Below are 17500 nucleotides of genomic sequence, written 5' to 3'. Positions count from 1 at the left end.
AGTAACGCCGAGGTCCTTTACAGTTTTATTTGAGACGACTGTACAACCATCAAGATTAATTGTGAGATCCAACAGAATATCTCTTTGTTTCTTGGGACCTCGAACTAGCATCTCTGTTTTGTACGAGTGTGAAAGTAAAACATTTGCCGCCATCCACTTCCTTATGTCTGAAACACAGGCTTCCATGGAGGGCAATTTTGGGGCTTCACCATGTTGCATCGAAATGTACAGCTGTGAATCGTCCCCATAGCAGTTAACATTATGTTTCCAAATGACATCATCAAGAGGTCAAATATATAGTGAAAACAATAGAGGTCCTAAAACGGAGCCTCGAGGAACACTGACAAGTACAGTTGATTTGTTAGAGGACAAACCATCAACAGAGACAAACTGATATCTTTCTGGCAGATAAGATCTAAACCAGGCCAGAAATTGTAGACCAATTTGGGTTTCCAATCTCTCCAAAAGAATGTGGTGATCGATGGTATCAAAAGCAGTACTAAGGTCTAGGAGCACGAGGACAGATGCAGAGCCTTGGTCTGACGCCATTAAAAGGTCATTTCTCCACCTTCACGAGTGCAGTCTCAGTGCTCTGATGGGGGGTCTAAAACCAGACTGAAGAGTTTTGTATACATTGTTAGTCTTCAGGAAGGCAGTGAGTTGCTGTGCAACAGCTTTTTTATAAAATTTTAAGAGGAATGGGAAATGGATCTGCACAGCTCACAATCAACCTGTATTCCCTGTAGACACAGGGGGAAAGCAAAGATTTGGGGGAGGAATTGGGGTAAAAGTGGATAGAAACAGATAAATAGACACAGACATAGAGAAAGAGATGAGTATATCTCTGTTTCTGATCTTGACCTCTGCCCCCTCAGAATAACAAAGGCCCCACAGGAAATTACACTCACACACACGCACACACACACATGCACACACTGACTTCATGTGTGCCTCTTGCCATCCCCATGAAAGGTTACAATGGTGTCAGCAGTGTCTGGGGTCTCTGTCTGGCTCTGAGGACACAGCTCCTCTCTCTCTCGCTCTCTCACCCACTCAGTCTCTCGATCTCCATCTCTCTCGATTTGTCTTCCCCTCTCACCATCTATATCTCTCTCTCCTTTCTCTATCTCTATCACTTTCTCTATAGCTCTCTCTGCCTCCCCCACTCTGACAGGGCCTTTCTCTCCCTCTGTCTCATCCTGTATAGTCAGAGTGATGGCAAGAGAATGACGCTGCTGATGAGAGGTCAGAGTGGCCGTGCAGAGAGCTCATTGTGACCAGTGCTCGGATGTTTATCATCGTGTTTGGTCATTACACCTGTCATCAAAGCCATTCTCCCACAGACAGTCCCACTGATAGGCTCACTAGGCTCAAGACTTGCTGTAGCACAAACAAAGTGCATGTGCAGACACATGCACACACACACACACACACACACACACACACACACACACACACACACATATGCACACACACGCATGCATACACACGCACACTCACGCACACACACACACTGGCCTATGATAGGCTCATGACTTGCTCCATAGCCCGAGACCGGGCATGTTCACTTATCCGTAGGATGACACTGACCCAGATATATAGAGAGGCTAAGACACACATATACACACACAGATAACCACATAGAGCCATGCACTAGCTCACACTCACACATACAGTACACACACACATTCAACCTCATAAAAGATAATGATCCAATGACAGGCCAGAAGTTCAGGGTGTAATAAAGAAATGGATACATAACATGGTTCATTCATTTCTACCCAGCACTATAACACAACCCATGCAACAGTTGACCCTTGACTTATGCTTATCTTACAGCTGCAAAGGATCTCAATAGCATGTCGACCATGTCTTTAGATTTAACTGGCTTTCATGGATGCTTGGTGCTTCATCTCAATCTGGATATCCTCTCATTCAATACAGATGACCGTCTCAAGATTTCCCATTTCAGCTAGCCGACACCGATTTAAAACGCTTTAACAAGACCGGGGTGACCAAAATCTGTTTGTGGAAAAGGAATTTATTCAAGTTTGTGCGACATAATGGTCTCCTGGTCTCAATCAGGATGTCTGTAATGAGCAGAGTTGGGCAGTATTTCTGTTACATGTATTTTAAATACGTGTTTTATTGACATATTTTCATCTCCCTCTCTCTCTCGCTCTGTGTATGTGTGTGTATGTGTATCTACTGGTTACACATACTTGTCAGTACATACACACAAAAAGTAGGTCACAGGGGGATAGACGTTGGGCCGTGATGTGTTGCTTTATTTGTTTTTTGAGGCCAGGTTTGCAGTTAACTTCTGTGCAATTATGGCTCTATATAATATTGTACATTTCCTGGAATTTTTTTCTGGTCTGGTAAGTGTGTGTGTGTCAGTACTGTGTATGAGTTGACTATGCAAACAATTTTGAATATCCAGCACATTAATGTTTCTTACAAAAACAAGAAGTGATGCAGTCAGTCTTGCCTCAACTCTTAGCCAAGAGAGACTTGCATACATAGTATTGATATTCACCCTTTGGTTACAATGAAGAGCTAAACATGTCTCTGTTTTGTGCCAGCTGCAGCTTAACTAGGTCCTTCTTTGCAGCACTTGACCATGTGACTGGACAATAATCAAGATCAGATAAAACTAGAAAACAGCAGGACTTGCTTTGTGGAGTTTTGTGTCAGTGTTGAGATGAATGCTCTTCTCTATAAGCATGCTGAAACTCTGTTGTTCATTTGTTTACAGGGAAATTGGATTGTATTTGGTCAAACACCATTTTTTACAACAGTTTGCTAAGAGCTGGCAGCAGCTGATAGGTCGGCTGTTAGAACCAGTAAAGGCCTCTTTACCATTCTTGGGTAGCGGAATGACTTTGGCCTGAGGACAAACACTTTCCTCTAGACTCAGATTAAAGATATGACAGATAGGAGTGGCTATAGAGTCAGCTACCATCCTCAGTAGCTATCCAATCTAAATGCTCAATGCCAAGAGGTTTGACATTATTGATCGATAACAATAATAACAACATTCTAACTTAGAATGCTTTTTGGGTTGTTGCATGAATGCAGTGGCTCACTGTTCATTGTTGGCATTTCCTGCCTAACTTTGCCCACGTTGCCAAGGAAGTAATCATAAAAATAATTGGCATCATCAAATGATATTGTGATGAATTATACATCTGCTTCGTTCAAAGAAGGAGTAGAATTTGTCTTTCTGCCCATAATTTCATTTAAAGTACTCCAAAGTAGTTTTTCCCATTGATCTTGGCTTCCTGGTTCATTTTCTTCTTCTTTTTGTTGAATTTAGTCACACCATTTCTCAATTTGCAGTAATTCAGCCAGTCAGATGTGCAGCCAGACTTATTAGCCACTCCTTTTGCCCCATCTCTTTCAACCATACAGTTTTTCAATTCCTCATCGATCCATGGATCCTTAACAGTTCTAACAATCCGTTTCTTAACAGGTGCCAGTTTAGAAATAATTGGGGGGAAAAAAAGCAGGTGCAGTGTCTGGATGCTCCTTATTAATCACATCAGACCAACAAATATGTTTACCATCTTCCACGTAAGAGTCACAGCAACTTCTTTTGTATGATCTCTTATAGACTATTTTAGGCCCAGCTTTTAGAACCTTGGCTTTCCTGGTTATAGCCATTACAGTATGTTGTGATCACTGCATCCAATGGTTATGAATACAGCCTTAGAACCAAGTTCTACAGATCTTGTAAAACTGTGATCAATACATGTGGATGATATACTGTAGTTCCTGTAGGGTTTGTAAACACCTTGGTATACAGCAACACCTCCCCCATTGGCATTACGGTCTCTTTTGTGAATGTTATATCCTTGTATTGCTACTGAGGTTCACAATTGTGTAGCCCCCGTTCACCCTACAATGGTATCAAATGTATGATGGCACTATGGTGTGATAAGTGTCTGCTAAATTACCTAAATGTAGATGTAGATGTAAAAAGTATTACTCTAATGAGCTCCGCCCAGAAACAAGGCCAATGACAATACCCAATGTGCTTTGCAGTTGTTCATTTTCACATATACAGTATATACATTTTGGTCATTTAGCAGACACTCTTATCCAACGTGACAGTGTGTTCAACTCAGCTGAATCTGGTAATGAATGATGTGGCTGTTGAACAAGTTGAGGAGACTAAATTACTTGCTGTTCCTTTAAATTGTAAACTGTCATGGTCAAAACATATAGATTCAATGGTTGTAAGAGAGGTCTGTCCGTAATAAAGAGATGCTCTGCTTTTTTAACACCACACTCCAAAAGCATGTCCTGCCGGCTCTAGTTTTGTCTAATCTTGATTATTGTCCAGTCGTTGTGGTCCAGTGCTGCAAGGAAAGACCTAGTTAAGCTGCAGCTGTCCCAGAACAGAGCGGCACGTTTTGCTCTTCATTGTAATCAGAGGGCTGATATAAATTCTATGCTGCCAGTCTCTCTTGGCTCAGAGTTGAGGAGAGATGGACTGCAATCACTTCTTTTTTTATAAGAAACATTAATCCCAAATTGTTTGCATAGTCAATTTACACACACTTATCCCACCACACATGCCACCTGAGGTCTTTTCACAGTCCCCAAATCCAGAACAAATCCAGAAGAAAGCGTACAGTATTATATAGAGCCCTTATTGCATGGAACTTCCTTCCATCTCATATTGCTCAAATAAACAGCAAACCTGGTTTAAAAATAAAATCAAATAAAGCAACACCTCACGGCACAACACCTCTCCCCTATTTGACCTAGAGAGTTTGTGTGTATGCATTGATATGTAGACTGCGTGTGTCTTTTAAAAAAATGTATGTAGTTCTGTCTTTGAGCTGTTCTTGTCTATTGATGTTCTGTATTATGTAATTCTGTTTTATGTTTTGTGTGGACCCCAGGAAGAGTAGCTGCTGCTTTTGCAACAGCTAGTGGGGATCTTAATGAAATACAAAAAACTAAGGTAGATAAACAACAACATATCACAGTTATAGCAAGTAAGACGTGTCTGTAACCATTACTGAGAATGTTGTTGCTGTTCGGCTGGCAACTTGCAAATGTATTTTTGTATTTTAAATACAATACTTAGCAAAAGTATCTGACATTTTATTTTGATACATTCGTTTTGAATGTATTTTGTAATTATAATGTGCAGTGTATAACATTCTCTGGTAATGAGTTTGTGGTCTGATCAAGTGTAGTAGGACTGTCAACCCTCGCTCCCACCCAGACGCTTTTACCCACATTGCAGTGGGCATCTCATCTACATGTCCATGCACACAACCTTCAATTAGAATCCATCACAGTGACAGCTCTCCATCGTCAACTTTGATCTTCCCTCTCTTTCTCTCTCTCTCTCTCTTTTTCTCTCTCTCTCTCTTTCTCTCTCTCTCTTTTTTCTCTCTCTCTCTTTTTCTCTCTCTCTCTTTTTTTTTCTCTCTCTCTATCTCTCTCTCTCTCTCTCTCTCTCTCTCTCTCTGTATCTGTCTCTCTGTTAGATTTTGGATGACTCACCCCATGTGCGTGATATGAGCATATTCCCTCCTTTATCCTCGTTTCTACTTCCTCCATCTCTCTGCTCTTCTTCTCAGCTGAAGGGGCCAGGGAGGGAGAAAGAGGTGGAGAGACTCATCTTTCAGACTGAGCTATCTCCCTCTCTCCTTCCTTCCCTTCCTCCTTCATCCCTCCCCTCTTCCTCCCTCTATCCCTCCCTCCAGACAGGGTGACATTTACAGAGGGACACTGCCTCTCTATGGGAGCCAGCTGTTCTCTCAGAGACACTGCTCTGGGGAGAGAGGGATTAAGGGAGAGAAAGAGTGGGGGAAATCAGAGGAAGCACAGAGGAGCAAGAGACTCTTTGGCCTATTGAAAGGGACGAAGAGGTGAATAGGGTATGGCGATAGGGAGGGAGGGAGCAAACAAAAATGGATAGAAAAGTTCTGAAAAGAGGAAGCAAAGAGGGAGTTGAAAAGGGGAAGAGATGGGGGGATAAGGAGATAGGAGGAAGTCTGGATGGAGTTTTGAGTTCAGTACAAGAGAGTTTTTTATCGTTTCACTTCTGTGCACCTCTAAATGTCATTATCTATTGGATCTCAGCTCTTCTCAGCTGGTTGGTGAACTTTTAACCTTCAACCTCAACAGGTTCTCTGCTGTTAATAGTATTGCATGTGTATTGTGTTGGTGTTTTTCAGAAACAGAAACAGAGACTTCATATTTTGTCATCGGAGCCATCCTGTACCGGACCTTAGGAGTCATCCTACCTGCCCCCAAGTGAGTGTTCTTCCTCTTCCAATTCCGTCATCAGGTCTGCATCACAAATGGCACCCTTTTCACTTTATAGGGCACTTCCGAATGATACACTTCAAGTCCAAAAGAGCTGCAATGATATCCATTAACAATGACAAGAGAACCATCTCCCTTTTATTTCTACCTTCCCTGTCTATTGGTTATTTTCTCCCTAAATGTTACGTCTCTGTATACCCCCTCTCTCACTCCTCTCCTTCTCTTTCTCCATATGTTGTTTCTCCAACTATTATCCAGGTCAGGGCTCTTGTCGATGTGTGGCTGACTAGGGCCTACATCCCAAATGGCACCCTTTTCCCTATGTAGAGCGCTACTTTTGACCAGGGCCCTATAGGGTGCGATTTGGGATGCAGACTAGGTCCTGTGTAGAGGCCTATGGTATATTAAGGACTGTGAGTTTGTTTAGGGCTCTGTGTCTCATTAGCTTTAAGAGAGCACCCTCAGAAGCCTCCCAAATGCTCCATGGGGGTCAGGTGCCATGTTTCTACTACTGAGGCTTGATGATACGCGTACACACACACATGCACACACACACACACACACACACACACACACACACACAACATCCCCCTTACCCTTTCCACCCCACTCAACCCTGAAAACTTGCTCTTTTGTGATTTTTAACCAGACTCATTCCATTCTCTCTCTTTCAGTGCCCCTGCTGTGATCAACTCGAAGATTCTGACGGTGACGGTCCGACCAGAACCCAAACCCAGTGAACCCATGGTAGTGGTGGAGCTGTCCCCGCTGCTCAATGTAAGTATAACATGACATAGCCTGGTTATAACGCTACATAGACAGGGTTGGGTAGGTTACTTTCTAAATGTAATCCGTTAGTAATTACCGGTCCTTAATTGTCGTCAGTAAAATAAAATAAAAGGTTATTTGTCACATGCACAGAATTCAACAGGTGTAGTAGACTTACAGTGAAATGCTGAATTCAACAGGTGTAGTAGACTTATAGTGAAATGCTGAATTCAACAGGTGTAGTAGACCTTACAGTGAAATGCTGAATTCAACAGGTGTAGTAGACTTACAGTGAAATGCTGAATTCAATAGGTGTAGTAGACTTACAGTGAAATGCTGAATTCAACAGGTTTAGTAGACTTACAGTGAAATGCTGAATTCAACAGGTGTAGTAGACCTTACAGTGAAATGCTGAATTCAACAGGTGTAGTAGACTTACAGTGAAATGCTGAATTCAACAGGTTTAGTAGACTTACAGTGAAATGCTGAATTCAACAGGTTTAGTAGACTTACAGTGAAATGCTGAATTCAACAGGTGTAGTAGACTTACAGTGAAATGCTGAATTCAACAGGTGTAGTAGACCTTACAGTGAAATGCTGAATTCAACAGGTTTAGTAGACTTACAGTGAAATGCTGAATTCAACAGGTGTAGTAGACCTTACAGTGAAATGCTGAATACAACAGGTGTAGTAGACCTTACAGTGAAATGCTGAATTCAACAGGTGTAGTAGACCTTACAGTGAAATGCTGAATACAACAGGTGTAGTAGACCTTACAGTGAAATGCTGAATTCAACAGGTGTAGTAGACCTTACAGTGAAATGCTGAATACAACAGGTGTAGTAGACCTTACAGTGAAATGCTGAATACAACAGGTGTAGTAGACCTTACAGTGAAATGCTTACTTACAAGCCCCAAACCAACAATGCACTTTTAAGATAATTGAGTTAAGAAAATATTTACTAAATAAACTAAAGTGACACAATAAAATAACAATAATGAGGCTATATACAGAGGGTACCAGTGCCGATTCATTGTGTGGGGGTACAGGTTAGTCAAAGTCATTTCTACATGCAGGTAGGGGTAAAGTGACTATGCATAGATAATAAACAGCGAGTAGTAGCAGTGTAAAAAAAAATGCAAATAGTCTGGGTGGCCATTTGATAAAGTTTTCAGCAATCTTATGACTTTGGTGTAGAATCTGTCAAGGGCCTTTTGGACCTAGACTTAGCGCTCCAGTACTGCTTGCCGTGTGGTAGCAGAGAGAACTATCTATGACTTGGGTGACTGGAGTCTTTGACAATTTTTTGGGCCTTCCTCTGACATAGCTGAGTATATACTGTAGGTTCCTGGATGGCAGGAAGCATGGTCCCAGTAATGTACTGGGCTGTACGCACTACCCTCTGTAGAGCCTTACATGCTGACCAGACCGGACACATTGCTTGTGCGAGCGTTGCAAAATATATTTAGAAATCCATGTTATTCAATTATTGCACCAACACTGCTCTCGCGCGCCAACGAGCGTCTGCGATGCCAAGTGCTAAAATAGATGTCATTCCTATTTCTGATGCAGATCGCACTGCAAACCCTGCCTCTCCCATCTCCACATTGGTTTATAGAAGCAGGTACCCCATGCAATCTCCTCATTGGTTATACCCACGTGGGTGATTGAAAGACAAACTGTTTTGCTGGTCTTCGTGGTAATACTATGAAAGTTTAGATGCCAATCACTGTATAAGTTCAAAGATGAAAAAGCCTGGAAGGAGGAGACATAACTACAAACGATTCGGTTGACCGTTCTATGTGTGGATTAATAATTGTCGGAGTGGAGGACCTTGTGCATTTCAGGTAAAATAACAACTCCATGTTTATATCCCAGGACGAATTAGCTAGCAACAGCAAGCTAGCTAAATAGGACAAATTAGCTAGCATGTGCAAGCTAGGAAACTAAATTGTCATACACGTTTAATGCTTTTCGACCATTTGGTTGGCGCGTTATGTTCAGAAATCCACAGGCTCAAGCGGTCATGACGGGGCAGATGAAAATTCCAAATAGTATCCGTAAAGTTCTTAGAAACATGTCAAACGTTTTTATAATCAATCCTCAAGTTGTTTTTACAATAAATAATCAATAATATTTCAACCGGACCGTAGCTTTTTCAAAAGGAGAGAGAGAGAAACATATGCTCCAAGCTGTTGTGCATGCAAAACTCTGCTGGTACCCAGCCATCCACTGACGCGATGTGATCTTTCTCGCTAATTTTTCAGAATAAAAGGCTGAAACTTTGTCTAAAGACTGTTCACACCATGTGGAAGCCATAGGGAAAGGAATTTGGTTGATATCCCTTTAAATGGAGGGAAGGAATGCAATGGAACAGGGAGTTTCCAAAATAAGAGGCACTTCCTAGTTGGATTTTCCTCAGGTTTTCGCCTGCAAAATCAGTTCTGTTATACTCATAGACAATATTTTGACAGTTTTGGAAACTTGAGAGTGTTTTCTATCCCAATCTGACAATTATATGCATATTCTAGCTTCTGGGCCTGAGAAATAGGCAGATTAATTTGGGTACGTTCTTCATCCAAACATCAAAATACTACCCCCTACACTCAACAGGTTAACATGCATGAAACCAAGGCTTTTACTGTTACAGAAGTCAACAAATAGTAGCGCCTGGGGAATAGGAGTGGAACTAGGGGCTACAGGGCCTGGGTTAACCTCTGCATCACCAGAGTAACAGGGGAGGAGTAGGATAAGGGTACGGCTAAAGGCTATAAGAACTGGTCATCTAGTGTGTTGGGGACAGAGAATAAAGGAACAGATTTCTGGGCGTGGCAGAATATATTCAAGTCATAATGTGCAGACAAGCGTATGGTAAGATGTGAGTACAGTGGAGGTAAACCTAGGCGTTGAGTGACGATGAGAGAGGTTTCATCTCTGGAGGTACAAGTTAAGCCAGGTGAGGTCTCCGCATGTGTGTGGGGTGGGACAAAAGAGCTATCTAAGGCATTCTGAGCGGGACTGAAGGCTCTACATTGAAATAAAACAGTAAAAACTAGCCAAGACAGCAGTAGACAAGGCATATTGACATTAGAGAGAGGCATAAAGCAATCACAGGTGTTGATCAGGAGAGCTAAGACAACAACGGGTAAATGGTGATGAATAGGCAGAGCGGGGCAGTTAGATACATACAGGACCTGAGTTCGTAGCTGGGGCTGACAGGTTAACAAAGTGAGGTACCATGTTATTGAAACAGTCCAGGGGGCATCAGCTGTGTAGCTGAGTGATCATAGGGTCAAAAGAGCAGCAATAGGTGAGTCAGGGTGCTGTTCGTCTTGGAAATGCAGATTAGCTAAATTGTTTTACCTGAGCATAACCCAAAAACTAAGGACTTATTAGCCTACTCTGTTGTTTATGATTTTATTGTCATGGATGACTGATTGGGCTCATTGCTTCAGGTTGAAAAATAAATGCTGCTCTCATGGAATGGCATGCTTTGAGCACTACCGAAAGTGCTATTTGCATGTGAAAAATGTCTGCCATATGCCTCTGTTGTTTATGTTTTTGTTGGTGACACTGATATCTCGAAGCTGTCTATCAAAGTTTGGGAGTTTGAGCATGTGTTCATTAAGCCTTTGGAATAAATGTTTTTTTTATCAGAACAAATTAGATTGAACAATAAAATCCCCTCTTGTGGTCTTCTTAAATGAAACTTGTTTTTGACAGTATGGAGCACAATACCATGGAGGAGTTTAGAAAGGATGTACTCCCTCAAACGTTTATTCCGTAGCAATGTGCAGGAGCACATTTTTCACTGGCTGTCCACAATTTGTTTTCAAATTGAACCTTTGTTTAACTAGTCAAGTCAGCTAAGAACAAATTCTTATTTACAATGACGGTCTACCCTGGCCAAACCCAGACAACTCTGGGCCAATTGTGCACCACCCTATGGGACTCCCAATGTGATGCTGCCTGGATTTGAACCAGGGACTGCAGTGACACCTCTTGCACTGAGATGCAGTGCCTTAGACCGCTGTGCCACTCGAGAGCAAAAACAATAGTTGATAGGCAGCTTTAACTTCTTCAATTCAATACATGTATTCTGTTACTCCCCAACCTTGTACATAGACTAGTTATAAAACTACATTCACCCGTTACAATGTAGACCAGATATAATGTGCTATAAACATTATAGAACCAACGCTCAGAGGTAATAGGGGAGCAGTCATTGCCCTATTATGACATGGCCTGATAATGATGTGAATCAGCCTGGAAATGATGTGAATCAGCCTGACAATGATGTCTCATAACGATGTCTCATAATGATGTGACATAGCCTGATAATGATGTGACATAGCCTGATAATGATGTCTCATAGCCTGATAATGATGTGACATAGACTGATAATGATGTATCATAGCCTGATTTTATTTTACCTTTATTTAACTAGGCAAGTCAGTTAAGAACAAATTCTTATTTTCAATGATGGCCTAGGAACAGTGGGTTAACTGCCTGTTCAGGGGCAGAACGACAGATTTGTACCTTGTCAGCTCGGGGGTTTGAACTTGCAACCTTCCGGTTACTAGTCCAACGCTCTAACCACTAGGCTACCCTGCCGCCCCCTGATAATGCTGTCTCATAGCCTGATAATGATGTATCATAGCCTTAGTATTACAGTATATCTTCTCTGTCTGTCTATCACTGTCTTTCTCTTTTCTCTCTTTCTCTCTTAGTCTCTGTCTCTGTCTCTGTCTCTGTCTCTGTCTCTGTCTCTGTCTCTGTCTCTGTCTCTGTCTCTGTCTCTGTCTCTGTCTCTGTCTCTGTCTTTGTCTCTGTCTCTGTCTCTGTCTCTGTCTCTGTCTCTGTCTCTGTCTCTGTCTCTGTCTCTGTCTCTGTCTCTGTCTCTGTCTCTCTCTCATATATCAGCTGTTTTCCAAAGAGATGTTGAGAGGAGACAGGGAAGGAAGCTATCCAAAGTCAGTTGGACCTTGTTGAAAGTCTCCTGCTGAGAATCAACATGCTGATTCTCCATTGGAACCTCTGATTCCTACAGTGAGAGAACAGCTATGGTCTAGACCCCTGTGGTAGGGCAGTTTGTAGGACATACACTGAGTATACTAGAGATGTAAGATCCTGACACAAATATAGACCTGTACCCACGCAAATACACACGTGCACGCATGCACACACACATGCACTCACACACAGCCACACACACACAGAGAGTAATATCCACTCTCTCTGGGATTTCTTGGTAATCTTGTGGTCTGCATCTGTTAGGGGTGATGACATTGGCCAAGTGTGTGTTCGCGCGCGTGCATATGTGAGTACCCTGCAGCTGTGGGGGGGTGGTGACCTTGGCCAGGAAGCCAAGGCCCAGATGCTGAAGTAGCCTCATAGCGACAGATGTTAAGGGAGGGGAGAGGCTGAGGGGGAGGCGGAGGGGTGTGTTGAGGTCCCTGTACTGGGCCTTGTCCTCACTGTGAAGACATCTGGTCCCAACTGCCCATCCTCCTCTCCAATGACCAATGAGTGAGTGAGTGTGTGTGTGTGTGTGAGTGTGTGTGTGTGTGTGTGTGTGTGTGTGTGTGTGTGTGTGTGTGTGTGTGTGTGTGTGTGTGTGTGTGTGTGTGTGTGTGTGTGTGTGTGTGTGTGTGTGTGTGTGTGTGTGTGTGTGTGTGTGTGTGTGTGTGTATGTGTGATTAAGATGCAGGAGGGCAGATGCCAAGGACTGTCCTTCCTCTGGTCATCCCTCATCTACCCTTGTAGTGATTGTCTTCACTATGGTTCTGTTGAACACTTGATATTCTGCAGTACCTTTTCTCAACTATTTCTCTGTCTTGAATACTCAGGGAAGCTAAGTTTTGTCAGTCCTCACTTCTACAACACAATGTTTTTCTTTTGTGGCTCAAAATGGCTTCCTAGCAACACATATGTGAACCCACTACACATTGGTAGTGTTTCTAGAGTTATCATGAATATAAAGATGTACTGTGGGTGCTGGTGTATAAATAAAACATTTATACAAAATATAATTACTACCATCCACAGATGTTAGGTGTTAGATCTCTCTCCTCAGTCTTTTCCAAGGGAGCCTACTGTTGATGCAGACACCGTCAATATGTGATGTGTCCGTGCTAAAGACTGAGGCAGACAGTGTGGGAGTACCCTGTTGTCAGTCATAATGGAGCTAGTGTTAGCATACGGCTAGTCTGTCTAACTGGTGATTGATGGCTGAATGCTAGAAAATGCTGCTACGCCACGTGGCATCAGAGGCTAATGAGCTCTGAGGGACTTGTGATGTAGATGACACCTGTAATGTGAGTGAGCTGAAACAAAGAGTTGTCTTCCACGCTTCCTCTGGCCGGGCTGCCTAGATACACGCTTCCTCTGGCCATGCTGCCTAGATACACGCTTCCTCTGGCCATGCTGCCTAGATACACGCTTCCTCTGGCCATGCTGCCTAGATACACGCTTCCTCTGGCCGGGCTGCCTAGATACACGCTTCCTCTGGCCAAGCTGCCTGGACACACTCTTCCTCTGGCCATGCTGCCTAGATACACGCTTCCTCTGGCCATGCTGCCTAGATACACGCTTCCTCTGTCCATGCTGCCTAGATACACACTTCCTCTGGCCAAGCTGCCTAGATACACGCTTCCTCTGGCCATGCTGCCTAGATACACGCTTCCTCTGGCCGGGCTGCCTAGATACACGCTTCCTCTGGCCAAGCTGCCTGGACACACTCTTCCTCTGGCCATGCTGCCTAGATACACGCTTCCTCTGGCCATGCTGCCTAGATACACACTTCCTCTGGCCAAGCTGCCTAGATACACGCTTCCTCTGGCCGGGATGCCTAGATACACGCTTCCTCTGGCCGGGCTGCCTAGATGCCTGCTTTCTATGGCCGGGCTGCCTAGATACACGCTTCCTCTGGTCGCGCTGCCTGGATACATAAATGATGCATCACTCCTTCTTCTGTCATTGTGGAAATCGCTGTTCTGTGTGCCAAAAGAAGTGCACTAAAAGGCACCCTATTCTGTATTTAGTGCACTACATATCCTTATGAGGCCTGGTCAAAAGTAGTGCACTATATAGGGAATATGGTGTCATTTAGGAAGCAACTCTAGGCAGTATCCTCATGTTTTACAAGGGTTTTACAACTTTTTCACAGGGAACCAGTGTAACAGTATCCTCCACCACCAGGGGGAGACTCCCCTTCATTAACAGATGGGCCTCAAATGGAAGCTTGAATTATGCATGGCCATAGTATAACCACTGATAGGCACCCTTCCTCCCCTACCTCCACAGAGATGGCTTCTAATCTATGGGTAGCTAAAACAGAAAGGGCTGGATTTCCTTTTCTTTCCTGGAGGACCAGGTATTTCTGTATTCAGATTATGAGATGCTGCAAGTGTGGCTTTCCTGTATGTGAGTGCATCGCTACACTAGTCCACAGTTTTCTTCTTACACTGCCACAGACCATCTTTGCACTGGTAGAATTGTCTTTCCTGATTGTCTGTATTAAGGCAATGATTAGTTTAATGGTTTTGTAATGCTTGGCTGAAATAGAGAGTTGCCTCATCAGGTCATAGAATGGACTGAACTCGACACTCCTAAAATCCAATCATTCGTCCTCAGTAGGATAAAACATATTGAGACGTATATAGTGCATGGAACTAGTCCAGAGGATTCAATTAGAGCAGAGCAATCGAATCACTGACCACTGCTGCTTGCTAGTGGAGCGAGCATGGATGAATCAATTAGAGCTAATCGATTCTCCAATCAATTCCCTTATTGAGTCGTGGAGAGTCATCCTCAGTAATGCTATATACGCACCACTGAACTTTGCTTAGCCAATCACAGGCCGTTTTACTCAGTGCGATTGGCTTGGGCTCCAGTGAATCGATGGTTTAGGAGTTAGTCGATAATGAATGGGCTGCTTGTTTAGACTTTGAGGACAGCTGTTTGTGTTTACGTTGGGATAGCAGGGAGTTTGTGGGAGTGTAGAAGATGTTGCTTAATTAAGTAAAACAACATCAAATAGAAGTAGGATATCTCTCTTTCTTCTTCCTTCCTTCTCTCTCTCTCTCAAACCAATGTTCATTGTAAGGGCTTTATTGGCATGCCAAAGCAAGTGAAATAGATACTGAACAAAAGGGAAACAAACAGTAAAAAATGTACACTCTAGAAGATTACAGACACTACAAATGTCATATTATGTATTAAATACAGTGTTATAACGATGTGCAAATAGTGAAATTACAAAAGGGAAAATAAATAAACATGAATATGGGTATTTACAATGGTGTTTGTTCTTTACTGGTTACCCTTTTCTTGTGATAACAGGAGACACATCTTGCTTCTGGGGTGGGCACACTGGTATTTCACCCAGTAGTTATGGGAAAAGTAGTTTATCAAAATTGTGATTTGCTTTTGAATTCTTTGTGGGTCTGTGTAATCTGAGGGAAATAAGTGTATCTAATATGGTCATACATTTGGCAGGTTAGGAAGTGCAGCTCAGTTCCCACCTCACATAGCCTGACTTCTCTTGAGAGCCAGGTCTGCCTACGGCGGCCTTTCTCAATAGCAAGGCTATGCTCACTGAGTCTGTACATAATCAAGGCTTTCCTTAAGTTAGGGTCAGTCAAAGTGGTCAGGTATTCTGCCACTGTGTGCTCTCTGTTTAGGGCCAAATAGCATTCTAGTTTGCTCAGTTTTTTTGTTAATTCTTTCCAATGTGCCAAGTAATTATCTTTTTGTTTTCTCATGATTTGATTGGGTCTAATTGTGTTGCTGTCCTGTGGCTATGGTCGGTCTGTTTGTGTATGTGAACAGAGCCCCAGGACCAGCTTGCTCTTCTCCATGTTCATATCTCTGTAGGTGATGGCTTTGGAAGGTTTGGGAATCACTTCCTTTTAGGTGGTTGTAGAATTTAACAGCTATTTTCTGGATTTTGAACATTAGCGGGTATTGGCATAATTTTGCTCTGCCTGCATTATTTGGTGTCTCTCTCTCCTCTTTTTCTCTCTCTCCTCACTGTCTGTCCTCGGTGAAGACAGCTTCTCCCTTCCTTTGTCTTGTTTTTTCTCTTCCTTTGTCTGTCTGTTTACCTCTCCTTCCATCCTTCACTCGTTCCCCTCAAACAGTGAACAGTTTCTCTCTTCTTTTTCCCCCTCTCCTCTTTTGTTTCTTGCAGGGCACATCAGATCCTCAGTGTGTTGTCTGGGACTATGGGAACCCGTAAGTCATTTTTACTCTGTCTCCAGAAGCTCGCACGCACACGCAGACACACATGCTCTTGGTTAGCTGCGATGTGCGATGTGTGGTTTCTTCACTTAATTAATAGAGTGAAAGCATTTGAATGAAGAGCCACAGTGCTAATTGAATATTTCAATGAAACACGTCATTATTTCTATGCTCAACCGCTCAAAGGCAGTTGTTTTATGTATGTTGTTTGTCTTTATTTAAAGGCCCAGTGCAGTCAAAAACTGCATTTTGCTGTGTTTTATATATATTTCCACATCATGAGGTTGGAATAAATACTGTGACATTTTGAAAGTTATTGTTTTGAATTAAAATGGTCAAAAATTGTCTTCTTCTATTTTTGTGTATTTTTGACCATTTGAATTGAAAACAATCACAGTAAAAATGGTTATCCAGAAATGGTTTGATATTGAGAACATCTGTATTGAACCTTTAACATAGGCCTACTATGAAATGAGTGGACAAGTGGATAGTTTTGATTATCGATATCCACAGCTCAGGTGACCATTGACCAATGAGAGCACAGCTCAGGCGAACACTGACCACTGAGATTAAAGTCTGATGTAGGACAGAAATGACCAATCAATAGGTGATATGTAGGACGGTGACTAGAGATTCCACCTGCTAGATTCATTTATGATTAATTCATTGATTGATTGTGTGTATTATTCTTCAAAAGGAGATTATTTCCACAGCTCACCAAAGGCTTTGGAGTTCTAAGTTAACTTTAAATTACACATCCAACATTTTAAATCATCAAATATCAACATTTTCAAAATATAACATTCACAAACTGTCTCCCAAGAGAGTTATCACAGCACGACTCAAGACAACTTAATCCCATAAATTATGCAATACTATCTGTTTTACATGGTAACTAAATCCCTATATAAATACGAGGGAATAAATTGAGATTGCCAATCACCAAAGCCGCTAGCGCTGGCTCAATAATTGTGTAATCGTGTTACTGACAATTCTGGATAATAACTGTGAACAAAAAATAATAATCACCATACTCGTCTTAATACATTCATTTTAGGAGAAGGGGGATTCAACTTTATATTCAAGTAGATCAAGTTTAGCCAATAGCAGTTTAAAAAAATGTTGGGGTAAAGTTGGTAATCATTTTACTAGCACGGCACAGTCGGGAGGATAAGATGAATGTCCAAATGTTCC

General features: G+C 42.4%; 1 protein-coding gene across 5 annotated transcripts in view; it reads left to right on the top strand.

Moving 5' to 3' along the window:
• The window catches only part of adgrb2 (adhesion G protein-coupled receptor B2), a 501873-nt gene that overhangs the window by 299759 nt on the left and 184614 nt on the right, over positions 1–17500 (top strand). For all 5 annotated transcript variants that reach the window (XM_031793151.1, XM_031793150.1, XM_031793148.1 and 2 more), the window contains exons 13-15: positions 6204–6282; positions 6969–7071; positions 16257–16300. In XM_031793151.1, coding sequence (XP_031649011.1) covers positions 6204–6282; positions 6969–7071; positions 16257–16300 — 226 coding nt within the window. The remainder of the gene's footprint in view (positions 1–6203; positions 6283–6968; positions 7072–16256; positions 16301–17500) is intronic.

The sequence above is a fragment of the Oncorhynchus kisutch genome, linkage group LG17, assembly GCF_002021735.2.
Source record: "Oncorhynchus kisutch isolate 150728-3 linkage group LG17, Okis_V2, whole genome shotgun sequence".
Lineage (NCBI taxonomy): Eukaryota > Metazoa > Chordata > Actinopteri > Salmoniformes > Salmonidae > Oncorhynchus > Oncorhynchus kisutch.
Note: the sequence above shows the minus strand (reverse complement) of the source record. Positions and strands in the feature narration are given on the sequence as shown.